Source organism: Venturia canescens, chromosome 1 (assembly GCF_019457755.1).
Source record: "Venturia canescens isolate UGA chromosome 1, ASM1945775v1, whole genome shotgun sequence".
NCBI classification, from domain to species: Eukaryota; Metazoa; Arthropoda; class Insecta; order Hymenoptera; family Ichneumonidae; genus Venturia; species Venturia canescens.
In genome coordinates, this window is record NC_057421.1 from 24,663,247 (window position 1) to 24,684,619 (window position 21,373).

At 38.6% G+C, this 21,373-nt stretch overlaps 4 protein-coding genes and 1 long non-coding RNA gene across 7 annotated transcripts in view; 3 read left to right on the forward strand and 2 right to left on the reverse strand.

Annotated features, from left to right (window-relative positions):
* Positions 1–72: 72 nt before the first annotated feature.
* LOC122416056 (STAM-binding protein) lies at positions 73–4,262 on the forward strand. The gene is made up of 8 exons (XM_043428729.1): positions 73–608; positions 747–845; positions 919–1,140; positions 1,342–1,530; positions 1,740–2,046; positions 2,228–2,340; positions 2,454–2,556; positions 2,755–4,262. Exons 1-8 carry the CDS (start codon positions 460–462, stop codon positions 2,818–2,820), a joined length of 1,248 nt encoding a protein of 415 aa, XP_043284664.1. The 5' UTR covers positions 73–459; the 3' UTR covers positions 2,821–4,262.
* LOC122416112 (uncharacterized) lies at positions 1,180–2,395 on the reverse strand. Its single transcript, XR_006262058.1, has 4 exons — positions 2,288–2,395; positions 1,964–1,970; positions 1,605–1,897; positions 1,180–1,520 (listed from the first exon to the last, which is right to left on the reverse strand). It is a non-coding gene; the product is annotated as an uncharacterized lncRNA (long non-coding RNA).
* Positions 4,263–6,163: 1,901 nt separating the features above from the next.
* LOC122416064 (uncharacterized) lies at positions 6,164–14,274 on the forward strand. Of its 3 annotated transcripts, none has more exons than XM_043428742.1 (7): positions 6,164–6,904; positions 8,757–9,032; positions 11,478–11,960; positions 12,795–13,167; positions 13,284–13,350; positions 13,432–13,474; positions 13,763–14,274. In XM_043428742.1, exons 2-6 carry the CDS (start codon positions 8,981–8,983, stop codon positions 13,435–13,437), a joined length of 981 nt encoding a protein of 326 aa, XP_043284677.1. In that variant the 5' UTR covers positions 6,164–6,904; positions 8,757–8,980; the 3' UTR covers positions 13,438–13,474; positions 13,763–14,274. The 3 variants fall into 3 exon arrangements, with proteins under 3 accessions (XP_043284677.1, XP_043284683.1, XP_043284692.1); XM_043428748.1 differs by lacking the exon at positions 6,164–6,904 and adding an exon at positions 7,697–8,007; XM_043428757.1 differs by lacking the exons at positions 6,164–6,904; positions 8,757–9,032 and adding an exon at positions 10,970–11,075.
* On the reverse strand, positions 14,266–16,491 carry Cisd2 (CDGSH iron sulfur domain 2). The gene is made up of 4 exons (XM_043428790.1): positions 16,370–16,491; positions 16,108–16,199; positions 15,111–15,230; positions 14,266–14,706 (listed from the first exon to the last, which is right to left on the reverse strand). The coding sequence occupies exons 1-4, from the start codon at positions 16,464–16,466 to the stop codon at positions 14,617–14,619; spliced, it is 399 nt and encodes a 132-aa protein (XP_043284725.1). The 5' UTR covers positions 16,467–16,491; the 3' UTR covers positions 14,266–14,616.
* An 806-nt stretch (positions 16,492–17,297) lies between these two features.
* The window catches only part of LOC122418905 (Exchange factor for Arf 6), a 60,868-nt gene continuing 56,792 nt past the window's right edge, over positions 17,298–21,373 (forward strand). The window contains exon 1 of the mRNA XM_043433015.1: positions 17,298–18,699. Within this exon, the coding sequence (XP_043288950.1) occupies positions 18,565–18,699 (135 nt within the window). The 5' untranslated portion in view covers positions 17,298–18,564. The remainder of the gene's footprint in view (positions 18,700–21,373) is intronic.

Here is a 21,373-nt window from a genome sequence, read left to right on the forward strand (position 1 = left end):
ACAGTTAGAAATACATAATTAATCGGCTAAGTTCACAGAGGTGTTTGCCAGATGTCAAAAAATCTGACATATTTATCGTCGAAGAGACAGTTCTCTTGACTATTCCTTATTCCTTATCACTGTCACTGTTTAGTTCTAATTCATCTATACATTTTATATACGAACGACTCGTGGGTCGGGATGAATTCAAGATATTCTCTGACATAAAAGTTGTCTTTACAACATTCTATATATTAGAATGACTGATAAAACAAGAGCGCAATCGTTATTAAAAGAAAAAGTGTCTAAATTTCAGGATTTTTTTGTGGATAACCTCCAATCTCATTTAAAAAACACAAATATACGTATACTAAATTCGATGACATCATCATAAATCATAATACCCAGGGCTATTTTAACTAAAATAAAAAGTATTGACAGTGAATTAGAACTAATTTTAAGAAAACTTATCTTTTCATAATGGATAAAGAAAGGGATAAAAGTGATTCCAAAAGTATAAAATATTCGTGTGTCGAGAACATGGGACTTATAGATCCAGAAGTTCGTTTGAAGTCGTTGTCCTCTCGTGGCGGAAATATTGAGATGGACCACAACACTCCTCTTCGAAGGTACCGAAAACATTGTTTTTCCACATATATATTCCAAAATAATAGATCATAATAACATTCACCGTTATAGATCGTTTATTTATAAATTTATACTGTTACTTTGATATTTTTTATTTTTCATAAGTGAATATTTTACAGATATTACAGGGCAGGAATCGAAATTAATAGAATGGCTACTGTTTACGTAAAAGAAGGCAATCTCGAGGATGCGTATATTTTATACCATAAATTTATGACGTAAGCATATAAGAAATACAAAAAAGCTTGTACCAATATGGATTTTCAATGTTTTTTTATGGGTGCTCTGCAGACTTTTTCTGGAAAAGGCCAGAAAACATCCTGAATACAATACTGTACCGGCAAAAGATCGAGCCATCAACTCAGAAATGCTGAGGGAGGTACTTCCCAAGGCTGAGGCGCTCAAGGTTAAATTGCTAGAAAGATACAGAGCTGAAACACTGAGGTACGAAGCTGATGCAAAACAAAGAGAAAAGGCTGAGGTGGAAAGATTAGAACAGGAGAAAAAGAGAAGGTATTTTTATTCAGATATGTTGAAAATTGTTGGAAAATGTTATTTCCATTCGATCCATGACCGAGGCATAATTTATTGATTTCTTTCACAAATTTTAGATATTCCAAATAATTTTTTTGATAAATCAAGATTTTTGTTCAGTTATATTTTTTAATTCATATATTGGTTTTATGAAATTTGATATCTCTTTGTGCAACCCAGGTTAAAAGAAGAAGAAGACCGACAAAATAAATTGGCTGCCCTTGCTGCAGCCCAATCGGCTAAAACTGTGCTGAATCCCTCTGTGCTTGGGAATGCAGAAACAGAACTATTACAACCATCTGCGCCACCTCCATTCCCTACGGTTGCTGCAGAATTTGATCCTCTCGCAGTACCAGCGGCTGCGGACAGGTGAGATTCTTAGAAATTCTGTTCTGATAAAGTAAAAAAGGTTATTTTGAAACGAGAACAATTTTTTTCCATACATCGCCTCAAATATTTCCCATCTCCAAAATGTGAAATGAGAAATATAAATCGAAATGGAATCATTCAATCCGGAGACCTAACTTTTGGTCATGTTTCGTGTCTCGAATCATTCAAACATTTACTTCGATTCACAGGAAAACTCCATCGATAGATCGTTCAACAAAACCAACACCGTTTGTCCATGATAAACAGAGCTTACGCGAAGTCGTTCTCCCAAGTAGAACAATGTCAGAGTTTCTTCATCTTGCTTTCAAGAACACGTCGAACAATAAAGAAACTTGCGGTGTGCTTGCTGGTAAATTGGAGAGGAACAAATTAATCGTGACACACTTATTAATCCCTCAACAAACAGGCTCACCTGATTCCTGCGCAACACACAACGAGGAACATATTTTTGATTATCAAGACCAACATAATCTCATCACATTGGGTTGGATTCATGTAAGTAATGCTATGAAAGAAATAAGTAACCGAGTATTCATAAACTTTGAAGCTGTTCTGCAAAAATGCCAAACTTCCGAATTTTTATGTTTGAGAAATTAATCGTTTTGCAATTGTCAAGATTTTTCGTTTCGAACGATAGTAAATAATTCATTTTTTCACATACGAAACATTTTTACAGACTCATCCAACCCAAACAGCATTTTTATCAAGCGTTGATTTGCACACCCATTGCGCTTACCAATTGATGATGGCTGAGGCTATAGCCATCGTTTGTGCTCCGAAATACGAAGAGTGAGAATGTCCAATTGTAAAATTCAACCAAAAAAATCATCATGAATTTTTGAAATATATCGACAGAGTTCACTATGAAGTTATTTTGATCTGATATCGACTTTAATTTTCAGAACGGGCTATTTCATGCTTACCCCGGAATATGGATTGAATTTTATTGCAAGCTGCAGACGTAATGGATTTCATCCACATCCAACCGAACCCCCTCTGTACACGGTAAATATATCCATAGAATTCCATGGAGTTTAAAAAACCTTGAGAAACTAACTTGCTTGAGATCAAGCAATTTCAATTTTTTTAAATCGATATGATCGTTATTAAAATGAAAAAAACCTTTAATCGCAGAAACTGAAAAAAATTCGTGGTTTTTCAAAATGAATAATCGATAAATTGTTTATATTTCCAATTATTCAGGTAGCGAAGCATTGCAAAATTTCTTCTTTGGTCGATGTAGAAGTGGTCGATCTCAGAAGTAAATGACGCATTTGTAAGAAAATTGAGGCATTCTGTCTGGCTCATCGGATTCTCCTCGATCCGTTGAGTCAAACGGAGTATACGAAAAAACGTAAGCATCTGGACTTGGTTCGTTGGAACCGAGGGACGGTAGGAGCTTTTGAAAAACGTTGCTGATGCAATGGCGGCGCTTAATGAAACTCGGCAACAGAAGGAGTGGAAAAAATTTCGCTACTGCCAGGCTACGAAAAGCCGAGGAATATGGCTGACTTTTGATCTTCAAAAAATGCGGACAAGAGGTGACAATGCAGGAAAATTAACATTTCGATTGATGCTACCCTGGACGGGAAGAAGTTCCAGAAAATTTCGTAGCAGTGCACGCTACAAACGTTTTAGAACGTCGATACAATCCGCGATCGCTTTTCCTGCAAAAACGTTAAATTAAGATAAAAGTACCAAATGAAAGATCAGTAGGTCTTGATATCGAATGTTTTTCGATTAATCATCGTCGATCTAATTGCGATCAAAGCCAATATCGAGGGATTCAGAGAACAATTTAATTGTTCGTAATATACGCGAAAAATAGAGTTTAATAAGAGAACGAAGAAGTATGAAGAAATCATGAAAAATTTGGTTCGTATAGCTCCACCTATTAGCTTTAGCTTTTATAAAAATTTTATATCGTCATTGATACGAACTTGAGTCATAAGATCACCGTGCCTTTTTAGGACCGATGAGATTTACTTAAATATTAAATTTTCTTGTGTTACTTTACTTTTTAAACGTCTACGTCGTTATAAGAATAGTTTATCGCTAGTCAGAGTTTGCTAATCGTATTTATTATTTGAATCATTATCGCAGGGGCAGCGAAACAAAGAGAGCAGATAATAATTTTGTGACCGGGTAGTAATTTTTGAAAATCATTGGGAAGATTAATGATGAATTTACGTTGTTTGAATCCCTCCAGAATCGAAGCTTAAGCCGTCAATTAAACTCTTGAGTGCGTTAATTATGTCAAAATCATAAAAAACAAATGCTTAAAAAGAAGAAAATAAATTGACACACGTTTTCTTACGCAGTATGAAAATTTCGACGCACAGAATATAGAAAAAAAAAACAATTTATTTCTATGACAAATCTATTTATCGAAAACTACACGAATAAAAATAAATATTATGACAAAATAATTCGCATCGCAACGCTCAGCTCCACCCTTATTTCACGCCAAAATATAACTTTATTTCTGAGTATCTCCAGCCAAAACATCTTCACTCCCGAATACTGCATACTTCCGAATCGTTTCTTCAAAATATGTCAACCCTGAAGCAGTGCTCTCAACAGAATTCATCACTGCTTCATTCCACTGCAAACCTCAACTATTTTTTCGAAAAGAAGAAAAAAAAAAGTTATGAAAAAAATGCAGATTTCAAGATAAATAAAGAATTTTTGGGTGCACGAAATTCAATTGATACGTTGAACTGTCACGAAAAAAATGAACGACACCCAGTTTGAATTGCCTCAATTATTTTTTGTCGGTTTCAAATCGATTAGCCGCGCGAATAAAAATTGCATTTTAGCTTTCGAGCATAAAAATCATTCGACCTGAACAGATTTTCCGTTAAAACGATTAGCCTGGGATGGAATTTCGTTGAAAAACGAGCAAGAAAGTATTTCGTATGGCTACTCATAGTTATTCATACGTAGAAAACAGCGCGCGCGAAACATTCGTCACCGTTAATTAATTTATTCCCGGAATCGTTCGTGAACCCGTACGAACATGCGGAAATAAACGTCACGCACACCTTCTGCGTATATGTATAAAGACACACATGAAGATACGTCTCTAAGAGTAACCTGCAAACGAGAGTACATAATATGAGAAAAAAACAGTAGCTCTAAACGTCTACCATTAAATTCCACCGTACCGGAACCCCCTGATGACGTTGCGGATTCATGTATACGCGTATATACATATATACTGAGTCATTATTATCGAGGAAAGGTTTCCGCAATATATTTCTTCGTTCCTCGCTAAATTTCACGTCACAATAATGACTCAATGCTCAATGATTCCACTCTTTTGTTCGGAGAATATTCTTGGAAGATTCGTGCACTCGGATTCGAAGACGTTTTATCGATTGTCACTCCCCGAGGTTGATGTTTCGAATAAACATTGAAACTCAAAGAAAAATACTGAGAAAAAGTAGTGTCGATGGTATCACTTTGATTTTATCGACTCGCGACGAGCTCGCACTTTATTCAATATTCGGATTATCATCGAAAACGTTCGGTGATGAGTTCGATTTATCACCGATTACGTGATTCGTCATTGAATCGCGATGCTGAGTTATCGAATTTCATATTCAACTTTGTTAAAGATTTTCTCATTTCGAGGAGGGACATTCTTCGTAATTATTGTTGAATCACGCCTCCAGCTTGAAGCCGCTGCAGTTTTTGTCTCAACTTTTCTACGAGTGTGGAAGTTTTCTGCTACCTTAATACTAAATTCTGTGTATGATTGTTTGACGATAAGAGGGGCTGGGAAATAAATTGAGGTTGGGCCGGAGCCATGATTCGAAAAAACCACCACATTTTTAGGTTAATCCGCCGGAAGTCTAATTTTAGTTAACGACGAATATTTTCCGACGGAAATAATACATCGATGAGTAACTTTGGAGACAAAGGGGTCGATTTGAAACCAGTTTTTTCAACATGTAAATAAAAGTAGCTATCAAAGCTCTCGAAGAAATGAAACTACGATGCTTGCTTCAACAAATTATTCTTCAGACAAATACCCTGCAACATGGTCTAGCGTGGTATAATTTTTCTCCTGAAAATATTCGCCGAATGCAGGAAACGATCCACTTAGAAAATTTAATTATATACCGATCGAGAATAAAATCGTTGCATCGAATGAACCAGAGACATAAATACGATATGGAAATCCCACTGCAGCAACGCGCAGCTACGTCAAATTGGGGAAATTCCAAACGAAAACTGAGCATGATAAAATGGAGGGTGCGAAACGATCAGGTAACAAAATTCATCAAGAAATTAGTGTATATGTAAAAATCTTGAAATTATCGTTCAATACACATCCATAAATGTTTTTCGGGGTGTTTACTTACAGTGCGTTTCACGAGTATTTACATCCGGTCGTATTTTCACAGCATGTATACAGGCACGACGCACAAGATGCCACACGAAACATAATATTTTATATATGTGTACATTTAAGTATACACTGCTCCTTGACGTGCGACCTTCGAATCACACCGTTCGCGTGCGTCGTCTCTTAGAAGTTTTACTTCGAGAGCAAAAGCAGATAAGCCGGTCGACTGCAGTGACGCGCTGTCCGGCGTTGAGTGAGGACACGAGCTCGAGGATCTTTCCGACCTCACGTTCGCTCATTGTTTATTTCACTAAAACAGGAACAATTTTTTTGATCGTAAAATACACTGAGGAAATAAACAAGAGACAAAACGAAGAAGAATATCGAGTAATTTGGAATAGTAATTTTCGGGCATTGAAATAAATCAGAAGCGAAATATTTGGAAAGATAAACTTTTCGAGTGTTTTCTATTTCGTTGAGTTCTATTATTTTTCGTAACTTGTCGATCAGTGCCTCCATGATTATAAATTTATTGTCGACTCGTGTGTCCTAAATTTCGTGGTTATACCTGTGTTTTTCGTGTGTGAATTAATTATGATAAAACACACTGTGCGTGTGTAATCTTCATAAAGTATTAAGAGAAAAGGAATTTGCGCACATATTTATTATGAGGGAGAGACGAAGGTTAATGGTGTAAGGACATAAAACGTGGCTGCATTGATTTTTATTTTCCCGCTCGCGGGTGCCACGCGTTCGTTAACGTACGCTTTTCGAAATAACGAAACAAATAGTCTGATTCGGCTTATGTTTATAACCTTCTTGCGAGGAAACAAATACTTGGAAAAATCGACTCTAATTTTTCTAAATAAGTTTCTACGACGAGTATACGGAATTGTTGGAACGCGAAATTTGTTCTTTCTGCCATAGCTGCGTGTGGCATTTAACGGATCACTGAATTTATCGTTGCGCGTTGGATAATATAACTTACGGTAGAAGGAGGTGAGTTGAAAAAAGAAATTCAATAATACAAAACTTCGGTGACAGTAAATGTTTCCCCGAATAAATATATATTTATTATTGTTGCATTTCATTTTCTCCATCAATCGTAACAACCGATTTCATAGTCGACAAAAGTCGTTAATAAACTCAAACTGTTCCCGATAAACAGGAGCTTCAAAAAAATTCATATGAAAGCGGGTGAAAGCTTGTAGTTTTCGATCAAACACGAAACTTCAACTCCAGAAACCGACAGCAGCGTATCGAAAGGAGATATAAATCGACGGAAACATCTTGACAGCGTAGAATCTCCAAAATAGACGACTTTCTCTTCGCTTATTGCAAACGTAAAAAGCGGAAAAAGCCCGCGGTCATAGACCATTTTTGTTTTTTATATCGCCAATGAAATTTATTATCGTATTACGATATTAGAGGAGACATTGAGACTCGAATCACATGAAATGACAAACTTTCAAACTTCTTCAACGATCTCCACTTTTCTGTCCTCGTAAAACTGATCGATATTATTTTCTTCACAAACTTTTCGTAAAATTTGGTTGATGAAAACTCAGCGAACAATGCCCACGAAAAATGACCAAGTTTTCGTATTTCAAGAGTGACAACATTTTTTAAAATAGTGAAGAAAAACCCTTCATTCATTCCAGCGTGTCGGTGTAACGTTGTGCAAGCATTTGTGGGTCTTCGGTACACGATTAATTGACATTGACGTACGGGAGAAACCTCGCAAAAATTTCCGCGAAATATACAGATTTATACACACGTAACGTCACATCGTTGAGCGTGGACCTCGTGTCTTTGACTCGCCTTCAGTGTATGACAGCTCCTTCTAAGAAACGGTGAACAAAGTTTCGAAATAATGTGCTGCTCCATATGATTATAAACGAAAATTTTCGCCCATGTCCGCTCGGGAATTTCACGTACCACACGAAAAAACCGGTCGTCTTCGACCATTCCGGTGACCTTCGTGGCCTGTAGACACTTTTTCACCTCTTGCTTGTGTTTGAACTATTTTTTCTGTGCACTATGAGCCGAGGACTTGGGTGGCAGGCAAAGTACCATTGGAAACATCGTTGCTGACTAAATTCGTGAGTTTTCTTCGCACATAAATTCGCTTCGTGCGAGAAAATTTGATGGAACTAACTCAAAATCGTGTGAATTATTGATCTTCGTTTGCTTCAAATCTGTCATCGAGAAACTTGACGCTCGATTCGACACGACGATGTCGAAATATTGATCATCAATTTGGAGAGTTAATTCGAACTGTGCGGATTTTCAAGCGACGATTACACCGAGGTCTCAATTACCCACACGAATTCCCCTTGTTCGCAGACGAGTTTGAATGTCAACAAGCGAATTTCACGGTGACCTTGTCATAGGCATTCGAAAGCGAAGTCTCCACTCGCGTCATGTTGAGATTTAGTATAATCTTTCTGATTTTTCTTGGGACACCGAGCGAGTCGAGATGGAACGAATCGATGGCCGCGGCCGTTGTTCTCATCTTCGGTCGTCGTTGATTTGACATGAATCGAAAATTTGACATTAAAGTTCAATTTGAAAAAACATTGGAGTTGAAATAAGAAAATATTTTGGAAAAGATAAAAAACGGAAAATTAGTATGCGCGACGTGATTATGTCGCAACTTCTGTTCACACCGAGCTGCCCGGTAGTAATCTTCAAATGTCACTTGAGAACGTATCGCGTTTTCGTGGGATAAATAAGCTGTTACTTGATCCACAATTGATAATCGTCAGAGATTATCGCGCGTTCTTTGTGCTTTGTACTGTTGATTCACTCAACTTAGCCACAAAATATTTAATATCTTGCTTATTTTCAGGATCACTCGAGTATCGATACAAGGAAGTATCAATATTGATAAGGAACAAAGAGGAGAACGATCGAGGACGCGAAGTAACCGATCGAAGCGACTGCGGGCACGTCGTTGAGTTAATTATTTCGTTTTTCCTGTACGAAGACGATCAGTCAACGAGACTCTGGCGTTGGGACATCAACGACTGAGGAATTTGTTTTTTCTCATCTCTAGTCTCAATCGCATTCGTCATGTTTCGGTCACCGGTAACCAGCGCGATTCCCATCTTCGTGCTATTCCTCGGTAAGTTTTTCGTATCGGCCGTGTCTCATTCGATTGCGAAAACAAAATTTTCCTTCCTCGCTTTTCGGACCTTTTGTTCGCAAATGGCGAGAAAAAATGGAAATTTTGAAAGCTCAGAAACGACGAATTCATATTTTTCATCCGCAGAATTTTTTATCAAAATTTCTATCTCTTTGGATTTGATGGAATGAAAAACGAACTGCGGCATCAGTTTGAATGAAAAGTTCAATAATTCTATTCGAGGGCCTCCTTTTCTACGGTTCCTAATGCTTTACTGCATAAAAACCCTTAAAATTAACTATTTTGCGGGGAGGATTTTAAAAATTCAGTAACTTTGCATCAAAATTTCTTTCAATGCTGACTGATGTTTTTCCAAACTGTCAAAGCCGATTTCAACCGATCGTTAAATTCCTTCGTTCCGTGTCTTCAAAAATTTCCAAACCGATTATGACTTTCATATCAAAATGCTCAATCACTCCCAACATAAATCGTTTCTTCAGCGAGCTTGTGTCACGCGAAATAAAGGAAACATCGTGTGAAAACATTTACGATGCTAATCGTTGTGAATTTCTAAGTTTTTATAAACGCTTTTCCGAATGATTCTCGATCACACGTTCGTCCAACAACAATATAATTGTGATTCTCGATCAACAATGCAAGGTTGTGTAATTTGTCAGTAAAAAATATAAATAAATGAGCAACGTTATTAACGCGATTGGGAAATGGGTTTTACGCAGCAATAGCAATTGTTTCGATCACAATGTCTCCCCGAAGAAGACGAATACGTCACGTTCGGTAAATGGATTTAAGTGTCAAAGTACATGTGCCATTGCTGCACGTCTCATTGTTACCGTATGAAAATAGACTCGACAGACCCATCTGTAAGTCGTAATTAGAGTGCTTAATGTCAATTTAGTATTGAACGATTAGAGCTATCGAGAAGTTCGAAAAAACATTTGAACAGGATAATAATAGAAACTTATGGAACATTCCAAACGAGTTTGACCGAATGAGCAGCAACTCTTTTGCACAATTCCCGAAAGCTCCTTAATTTTTCATTTTTATCGTAATTGTCAAAAAATTTTTCAACTATCGAAAAATCTCGACATTTCGTCGAATTTTCATCACTTCAAGATATTCGCGTTCTATAAAGAGCTTTTTTTTTTATCAGAATCTTTGCAACGATTTTGTTTTTCGTCATGATTGTATTTAGAAATAATTTATTTACACGTGTGTGGCATCTTTTGCTGTGACGGTTTTTTTCATTTAAAATTCTCTTTATTCACGAGTCTTATTACAACGCTTGTACATTTTTTGATTTTTTGTTTGCGACTATTCCTGTTAATATTAACTTGCTAAGTCTGTTTATGCTTAGGTCTGAGAGCTGCTTTCTATGGGATTTTTCGGTTTCTCCGAATCATGGTTTTGTGTTTATTTAGCTAAACGTTGAAAAAATACTACCAGATTTATCGCTGTGATGGAGAAGTACAAGAGAGCTTATGTCAGTGGCTGTAGTTCGTACCGATCTCGAGAAAGACTTGGCTAGTGGCCACCTAGCGGGGCGTTGCTGAACCACTGCTTGAAAAGCGTGCAAATCGTGTCGTACCATTTCAAAGGTTTCTTTTTCCTCAGCCAAACGTTTTTGGGGGCTTGAGAAATTGACTCGGAGAACGTAAATTAACGAATTGTTTCTTAAGGTGGATTTTTGAAACGGTGCACAATGAATTTACCGAAAACGGTGAAGTAATCCAGGAGCATATTCAAGGTCAGGCGATTGTCAAGTTCACGCGGAATGTCATACATATTATAGGGTCAGTCGTGCCTGGAATACGATTGAACTATTAGCCACGAATTGACGCGAATCTTTGCCATTGCCAATGTCAGTGGGTCAAATCTCGCGCGATGATAAAAACCCGTGGGAGATGTTTTCTTCTCCGCAGTGACATCTCTTTCGTCTGCGAAAACAATTAAGCGGAAGGAACCTCCGTATTTATTTCGATGTTCACGATCCTCGGCAACTGTTCGATGTTTCTTTCGGCCGAGGTTGGTTAGGGATCGTTCAATGTCGAGGAAGAAGCTCGCGGAATTGTGACTTGATAAAAAAAATGTTGGAGTTAAGAACAATTTCTCAAATATAATTTGGTCAATAAATTTTGATGCCTCGATCGTTTATCATGTTCTTGAGAGATGCTCGACTAATTTTATTCAACGAATGGCTATTTTATTTCTTGTCGCGAGGCAAAAAATCGCGTTATTCCCCGTTCGGACGGGCACAAGATCAATTAATGCTCAAGGTCATTCGCTTCGACATCGAGCAATTTTCAGTCCGAGAAGGAGAAAATAGTTCCATTGAAAAATGATACTCGCGTGCTTTTTTTCGAACTTGGGATCAGATTTTTGGGAGATTTATTAATTCAGTGTGTGTTTTTCTCTTTTCATCGACAGTCAGCACCGTTTCGTCGGCGCCAAGAGAAGAAATGACAACACGAAGCCCGAACGAGTTTCCTGAGACTCGAGAATCCGAAGTCATTCGGAAAGAAGAATCTCTGCGTCACTCAGAAACCGTCGGGAGCGAAACCAATGGGAACCAGACCGAAAAAAAAATGACCGTATCACCGCCGACGATTACACACGAAAAAGTGCAATTTAATAATTCGGAGAGCAAAGACATGCTGGAGACGCACGTAAACCCTCCGGATGACGACGATGAGACGAGCGAGAAAGCTTCGGACAAACCGCAAAAAGATTCTAACTTGAACGCAACGACTTGGAAATATTCCAATGATACAGGCATTTTTGCGCCATTCAATTTCCCAACGAACCATTCGGCTCTCGATATTCGAACGGCCACACCCGAATGGTACGAAAAATTGAAACCGTCGAACTACAGCACCAGCGAAAACGACACCGACAGCGTCAATAAGACTGGTAATTTATCTCATTTTTTCACTGCGAGTTTTCGATCGTGGACTTTGATTGTCAATCGTTTCTCACGAATAGATCAATTTCGGAATACAGAAATGTCATTAGAGAATTGTTTTGGTATAGAAAAGTCAAAGATAAGTGACGATTGAAACAGAATCGTCTCTAATGACGTTTAAGGAGGGTGGATCACGAAATAAAAATAATCAGAATTTGATAAAATTTGGTGACAACATTCTTTGACATCAAGTATACAAATACAATTTTTTTCAAATTTTTTTACCACATGGTTATCGCATAATTGAGCGTTAAATCGAAGTTCTTATGCACGAGACCTATAACTGCATATATGTAAACTCTATGCTCATACACGTGACCTTTAGTGTTCAATTACTCGAGAGCTATGTGGTAGAAAAATCTAAAAAAATTTATATTGTCTTATATATTTATAAAGAATACATTATCAAATTTTATGAAAGTTTTATCATTTTGAAATTCTTTATATTTTTAACATGGTTTAGCATAGCAACATTGTATCGTCGTGATCCACCCTCCTTAAGAAACAAAATTTTTCATAATAAAGTTATCAATAGCAGAGATGTCCAAACACTGTAATAATCATCGAGAAATTTTTTATCAGATAATTACGATATTTTGTATTGGAAAGTTCAACGAAATGAGATATTCAAAATGAGGGTTGTTTAAGAACGAAGTTTGCTTGGTTCAGCAAAGAGTGACTAAAGATGCGGGACACCACAGTGTATTGAGTGTTTCACAATGTTTAGTTTTTTCATGTACAAGAGAAAAAATGTTGATTTTTGAATTTTTCTGTTTGATCAGACTCAAAACCTGCGCCAGTGTTGGTCGTTACGATGCCATCGAATTCAAGCGCTGCAACGGAAGCTACACAGCCCCCGAAAACGCCGGCGGTAGCGTCGACGGAAGTGGGTAACACAGCGAGAACAGCAACGGCGACAGGAACCATGACGACCGTCCCAACAATCGACAACGAAAATAAGAAGGAATTCAACCCAACGACTTACCGTCCAACTTTGAGTACTCCGAGTCTAGCTGAGATGAAGTTACACGAGAAGAAAATACCGGTACCGGAAAAAATGCCCACTGGCGTCGCAGCTCTCATAGCTGCCATTTCTTTTGCCATTGTCGTCGTTCTCACTTACATTGGTCTTCTTGTCCGAAAACGTTATCTCGAGTACGTTTGTGATAATTTTTCTCACACTTTCTCGTCTGCTTTTCACCTTTTACTTCAGATCTTTCCTGGACAAAAATTTCATTAATCTAAGCGTGTGTTTCAATAAATCGTTTCAGATGGCGGTACGGAAATCGCGAGTTGCTCGTCAACGATTTTGACGCTGCTGATATGAGTAATTTTGAGGTAAATTCCAAGATTAACGATCCCTCGAAATTTCACAATTTAATGTTCAAAAAATAATTCTTCCTTTTATTTAACTTGTAGTTGTGAGCTGCCAAATCTCGAGAGAAGTGAAAACGGTGTGAGGGTTAGTACAAAAAAGTCGAACTTCGATAAACTAAATTGACTCCGAAAAAGCAGAAACTCGTTTCTTATTCCACGTGATGAAATATATTCGTTTGGAAATTATAAATTTTTTGAATTTCTGAAAAAAAATAACTAGAAATTTAGATATTTTTGATTATCAGTAATGTCAAACTTTTTGTCAGGACGAACCGCCTGTAAAGCTAATTCAAATGTCTCAAGTAAACACAGCAACCTCCTGTTGCAACGAAGAGAATTTACAATATAACTTAAAATCAATATTTCTTTTCAGCGCGTAATATTTCACCGAGAATTGTCACAGGATTTGGTGATCGGTTGATACGAACGTATATGCCGTGTGAAGTATAATTGATCTGTGATTCGATAAACGCTAAGAGTCTCATCGAAGTTCGAAGTTTCGGGTAAAGAGGAAGAGTCATTTTTCTTCCTCATGAAAGCGATGGAATGACTACGAAAAAATTCGTATAAGGTGGTACTTGAGATCGAATGACATTCGATTTTTTTTTATAACTTTGTTTCAGTATTCGTTAAAAGTTGCCACACGAAGGTGGATAATTATGAGAAAAAAAATGAAATTGTAAAAAATATTTTCGTTGCATTCCAATGGTCCGAGCTTAACAGCATTAAAAAGAAATCTGTGCCTGAACAATACAGACGCAGATTACCCGCTTTACCGACTGTTTATTGATATACGAATACTTTGTGTAAAGTAACGTGTAAATAATTTGTTTTTCTTATTTTTTTTCGTCTTTTTCAAATAAAATTAGAATACTGTTTTGTAAATCGTAATTATTTATTATGACCCTGCAACCTATACAAGTGTACGTGACAACGCAACGAAATAAGCAAAGCCCTGCTTCGCGTAATCAATTATTTACACACCGGATCGACGTGATTAAGATATCGTAAAAACACAAGTTTTTGTTTCCTCTTTATCAATAATTCGAAGAGAACGTTATCTCGCAGCTAAATTCTTTCGTTATTATCCCAAGTGTATCTATATATTCCAGGCTTTCCAATCACAATAATCCCGTATATTCTTTTCGTAAAACGAAGGTGAAGGGTGGATTCGATAGGATTTGCTTCTAGAAATTTTGAAGACGATAGGAGGTGCGACGACCGTTATTATTTGGCCTTTTTAGTGATGACCAAAGGACCGACGTTGTCGCAAGTCGACTTGTTGTGATCTCCGTGATTGCCGTCGCAGTAAGGCCACTTGAATGAATATGAAAACAAAAAACAAATAAAGACAAGTAAATAATGATAAAATAATGGTAATCATTAAATGTCAATGGAATTATGAGCATTTGTCATTAAGCCAATTCAAATGAGGAAGTTTTAGCTTGGTAATTATCTTCATTGAGGATGTGAGCAAGGTCAGGATAAAAATGACTTTTCAGACTGCCTAAATAACAGGTGGCAAAACGGTTGAAAAGTTGTTTTGTTCGTTCGTTATATAACGAACGAATCACGCATCGTGTCAAATGACGCGGAGTATTTTTTTATATTCGCGTTGATCGTATTGATCGAATATTAATCCTTCATTTGCTCACGATTTTTTTCGTAAAATGTAGAGAACAATTTTTTTAACTGAAAAAAAATACAGTAGTTTCACTTACATTATCGCTCCTCCAGCAACGACAAAATACAGCTTTTTCCGTAATATCTTCGACGTCGATGGTGTCAACGACCTTCGCAGACTCCTTCTTTATTTTTGGGTTAACGATATTTTTCGGTGGCTGGAAAAAAAAAACATATTTTCACTCATAAACCTCAATTACTTGGATAAATTATTTTGAAAAAGAACGAGAAAATACGGCGTTTGGCCCCGCAGAATCAATAGTCACCGGATTTTTAAACTGATCAGCAAATGCGAATAAATTCGAAATTCGCTCAATCGCATCTCGAATTTGAACCTTCGGATAGTATAGACATTCTGGAATTACGTAGGGCTTGACCGCGGAGATTCGTCGGAAATCAATAAGACGACAATCATAACAAAGAATCATTGTACGCCGCTTCTTCGCCACGTGAATAAAATCACTCGAAAAATGCGTGCATACTATGTACAAATATAATTACATGTCTACATAACTCATTCTAACTGGTTCAGAAATTTCCACAATTACGCAACTCTAAAGCATTCCATAATGACAGAAGTACAGTTATAAAGAGAAGTGGAAAGAGTGTCACACCATATTTATTATGTATATTTATATTTATACGTTATCTTAACGTCAGGGCCGTATAAAAGGGGGTACCCTGACGAAATAACTACGAATTAAATAATTCTCAGTGTCTTAATTGACTTTTCGAGAGGATTCGATCGCTGGATTCTTTGAAAGTATTCAATTCGCGAATGTAACTACAATTTTGTTCTTTGAGAAACAAAGCATGCTTCGAGCTCAGAATATCTTTTCAGACTCTAAAGAATGACCTATTTCGCTTATGATTTCACGCCAACGTTTCGCAATTTATCAAAGGTTCATTCGAAACTGTTGAATATTCATCGAAACTTTCAATCGACATAATTTAATTCATCGTAGTCAGAAAAACATGTTTTTCGGTTTTTTTTTTACGATAATAATGTGTAGGAATTCTGTGGGAAAAACTCACCGGTCTGCCATGTGGACAGAAAGACAGATAGGACATGTACCCGACACCTGCGAGAAGAGCGCTCGGAGGGATCAAGGATAACCAATCCTTAACTGTAAATTCGTATGAAATGAAAAAACTTGGAAAGGTCCAGGTTTATGGAGAGAATCTTGTAACACGCGACTGGCTGGTCGATCGAAAAATTTAAAGGTTTATTTTTTGTCGTGATAATGAAAAGTCAAGTGACACTCTGACAATTATCGAATAATGGAAAATATCTCACCTCCGAGTCTGAACCACCCTCCTATAGAGTTAGGAATTGGTAAACCCGAAAGGTAATTCGGAATAGAAACTTTAACGAGATGTGATATCGGCTCCATCTTTTATGTTACTACTGACCAAGTCAGACGCATACTACCGTTCGTGACATTTATCTATGTATATTGTGCTGTCACCAAAGTCGACAATTTTCTTAATGTTTTTATATCGTAATTTGAATAAAAAATAATTGAGGAAAAAATTATTTTTTGTTTCGCACTAGTCTACATTTCTCGATCCTTATTCCTTTATTTTTGTTGTTTGGATATATGTTCAGAAAATTCATTCGAACCTCGAAGTCTTGAATACTTTTGATAGAAAAATTGAAATCCGAGTATAGTTTACAATTAATGCTCATAGGGGACAATAGATTAATTTACTTTTCATTTTTTCATCCTAACTCGTACAGTCTACTCGGGTACGTTTCTCATTTCAAATGTAGAATCAGCATTTGACTAGCGTCGTTCGCGCTTTATGGCGCCTTTACGCAAAAAAAAACATCGACTGGAAGGTTAAGACACATATTCACTCCTAAGCAAACCTACAGAAAAATTCCTACTTTCACAAACGTTATTTGCTATACTTGATCGTGGATGCAGAATAAACGATAGCCACACGAAATATTTGATAATTTTTTCAATTGCAAAAACTCGTGATGGAGATGGAACGCGGTCGATTGAGTAGAATTTCATTTTCTCTGAGGTCTATCAAGTAACGCTACCGTGCGGCTCTCACAGGAACTACGCTATGTTTACCGGCTCGAAGCTGAGCTGCCTGATTTCATATTTATATATCCTCAGTGCTGAATTTCCTCCTGTCATTCAAACATCAGAAAACACGCGCAGGATCAACTAAAAAAATGAACGCATTCAGTTGTCATTTTCTTTACGATTTCTATAGATTGCAAATATATTTTCGCACGTATATATATATGTGTAAACTGGTATGGCGGTTGCGCGCGTTCACGGTTCGTGCGAGTGGTGGTTCAGGAGTGTCTCGCGAGGGTCGTAGGAGCGTTCAGTTGGCAAGGTGAAGTGTGTGTGTATATATCTGGCGTTTACACAGTTACAAAGTGCATAGTGACGCGAGTGCACGTGTATTAGAGCGAGAGAGAAAGAGAATTCGATAGAAAGAGAACAAGTATATCGGTAGCTCGCGGTTGAGAGAAGCAGAGGCCGGAGTGATGTGTTTAGTGGTCGACGCGCCAGCGCCAACCTTAGGCCGTAAGTCGGTACGGTTGCTCTGCTGTTGCGTGGCTTAGAGCAAAAAGAAAAAATCAAATAAAAGGTCTAGTACGAAAGGGTTAGCGGTAAAAGAAAGGTACACGCGTATATACGTGTACATGTATATATAAATAAAGTTTTGCAGCACTAGCCGAGTGCAGGAGTGGCGTTACAGTTGTTGCCTGCATTCCGTCATCGGTTGGCGCCCCGGGGCCGACTGTTTGAAGAGTGTGCGTGTGTGTTTGTGTGTGAGTGTGTTGCGTGGTCTCTCGGTGCGGTTTTCGCAGGGCTGCAGCCGAACGAACCTGTGAATCGGGTCTACGGGGTGCCGAAGAAGTACAAGTTTTCTCGCCTCTCGCAAATCTTCCATTAACAATCATAATGATAATAATAATACGGATAATCGTTGAGCAACCTCGGGAAAATGAAAATTTGTGACGAATTGTCGAGTTTGACACACGTGTGCGCGAGTTTTCAACGGTGAAGATTCAAGCGAATCGCAAAAAAAAAGCGACAACCTGTAATTAATTCTTTCGAGCGTCCGTTATTTTGTTATTTTTTCGTGCGTTCGCCATTGGCTGTTTGTGAGAGAAAAAGCTGCTCGCGCCTAATTATTGGTCATCCTGTTATTATCCGCTGTACAATCCTTTTTTTCGCGACCGCTTGTGTTTACATCGCGAACGAAAATTGCGCATTGTTGTATATTTTATTGGAAGTTTTGAGAGAAGAGTGCTGCCTCCCTCAATTCGCGTTTCTCGGTTAAACATATCAATGAGAATCTAATTGCTAGTTGATCGATGAAATACGCCGTGTTATTTTGCCAAATACCGACTAATCCCTCCCAGTCCCATAACGAACCGTGTGCGAGAGAGAGAAAGGTCCAGTGAGTGCGGTGAGCTCGTGAGGTGAGGATCGATGTCGGTGCTACTGTGAAAACATGGCTGAGGAACTGTTGGTAACGCTGAGCAGAAGCGACAACGCCGGTTTTGGTTTCTCGTTGCTCGGGACTGCCGGACTTCCTCACGTTATTTACGACATCGTCGAAAATTCACCCGCCGCCGAAAGTGGCAAGGTACAGATTATCGAACATTCAATATATTAAATTGAACAATGACACGCTGAAAAAAAAAACATCTTACATGTCCAAAATTACGAACGTTGTTATACAATATCGACCCCGAACGCGGCGCTGACTCGTTAGAGACGCCCAAATATCTCTTGTCTTTCCGTCCAAATTTACACGCTATTCCCGATGCAACGATTTTTCTTTATTTCAAACGTTTTTTCATTTTTTTTTTTTTTATTTTCCCTTTCAACACAACATTTTTTACCATTGTCGTGCAACTGCCTGACGACTAAAACTGTCAGAATTTCGGCCAAATTTCATCCCTTCCAAATGCAAAATAAATGACAGTACGAGCCTCAATCGGATTCTGTTGTTTTCGTTTACGTTCATCGAATACAATCGTTTTAGTTACTCTACAACTGTGCAACGACTGTGCAACATGAAGGGCTCTAATACAACACAAAATTACAACTCGAATAAACGACCGTCACATTTTTGCTATTACACAGAAAAAAGGCAACATTTCTCGACGAGAAATGTCAGAAAAAAAGTGTTTACGGACGAACTTCCAGGGATGGGGGTTCCCACCCATTTGTGGGTGAGCTTCTCCCACGACTTTTGTCAATTCGTCCTTTTCTCGCGAGCGAGCGTCAAGAGCGTAGTCTGAGGCCTGTGGGGTGAGGTTAGGTACTTTTTACGGCGCAAGAGTCAATTCGTTCACCCTCGTTTACTACCGTTGAATTATTTCGAACTCGCTTGAAAGCGTAATTTTCAATTAAATGATACTTCGGATTAAATTGATTGAGCGAAATAAATACGATCGAGTGGCAATCGTTTTTTTTTTTTTTTTTTTTTTCATTTTCCACTCAAAAGTTGCATTCGTGGTTGGGAAATGACAGTTGAAAATACACTATCGAAAGAAAATGCACTTCGTTTTTACGGAAATATAATCTCGACACTTGACAGTCGCGCGGTGTATTGGAAAAAGCAAAAATAGAAAACGTCATTTCACTGTTCTATCTTGCCTCACTAAAATGCGGAAGGCCAAAAATACGTTCATAAAAATTAGAAACAGCGACGAAAGGGTGCTGAGAAAAGAAATTTTGTGAAATTCAACATTTTTTCGTGGTTAACACAAATCGTGGCATACCAAAAGGAACTCTTTGACTAAACAAAAATTTGGTCAACCGAAACTGACCGAAACTCGTAATCTGCTGATTCAAACAAATATTTCTCGCTACGATGGAAAGGTCGTTGGCTCGACGGATTTTTTTTGCCACGAATTTCTTTTCTCCCACACAGGCAAAGTGCTGGTTTTACCCAAAAAATATATTTTCATCAAATTTTTATGATTTTTTTGTTGGGCTTGCCCTACGTAGGGGTATTTATCGCGATCGTTTCGAGCTCCCATTTTCTCGTGCATTATCCCCAAACACCATAATTCTTCCTCTAATTCGTTAGAGCCATTTTCCTCGTAGTTTGCGGCCACTCTGAGGACCGATTATTCGACATCCGACAGTGCTAAATCAGAATAAAGTGTCCGACTCTCTCTCTCGCGTTTCAAATTTTCTTCGCGTCCCAAATGCCCATTTGTCCGAATATTTTCGTGATCGATATGGAAAACTGGCTTTCGCGTTATTCGTGGCCAAGAATCCGCATTCGTCGCGGGGCGGCGGCGGCCCAGACCTGTCGAATAATAAGGCGCCGATTAGTTACTCGAATTTTTATTGAAACTCAGTAGTTTATACGACACTCCCGCAATAGCGAGAGCGAAATTGGCCATTCGCGTTGTAATTCCTTCTGGTTCGGGCTCTCAAAATCAAATTGGCATACGAGCCCTGCGTGATCTCCTTCCCCGTACATGCGCACGTACCGAGTGTCCCAGACTTCGAGGAGCTCATACAACGCGAGTTTTCTTCCCGGGAAGGATTGAATTCGAGAAAATTTCAAGCCGCGATTAATCATTCAACGGAATGCTGTCCGAAGCGTTCTCGCTCTCGCCAAAGTCGTTTTCCCGCGCGCGCGGGCTCCGCCCAAAAAGAGACGTTGGCCCCCACGGCGCGCTCCGATTGGCCGGACCGCGACGCTCCGCACAGCTCGCCACTGCTCCGTCGGATGGAGAAACTCTCGGAGACTCTTCGCCTCGAAATTTCATCGCGAAATCGTTTCCAAACGGTGATTTTCAGTCGGCGGACACCCTGTACGTATTCACGCGTATATACAGGCTCCAAAGAGCGGAGGTTAGTTCTTGAATGGTATTGTCGATCTATACTAAAAGCCACTCCGTCTTGCTTCCTCGCGTGCCAAGGAAACACGTCCGGGGAGCGTAGCGAGATGCCGAATGCTCGGATGGGGTTCTTCGTACGCTCGAGCCAACGGCCGCATTCCTCGCCACCCTGGCACACTCGGCAACTCTCTCGCGATCTTCTCCTCTTCCTTTTTCATTCGACCTTTTTTAAGCATTTCCGAAGCCTCAGTCACAACTTCTTTCGACCTCCACATAACATTGCTCTTCCAACGGGCGTGTATGTCTCGATTCCCCGATCTCGGCCCAGTATTTTAACAGTCTCTTTCGGGCTTTGCGGCCTTCCTTTTCGTCGTCGATTTGACGAAAGTGCGGAGCGACTTCGGCCTTCGAATTTTACCAAAATTTCCGAGACTCTCGTAATCGTTCGTGACT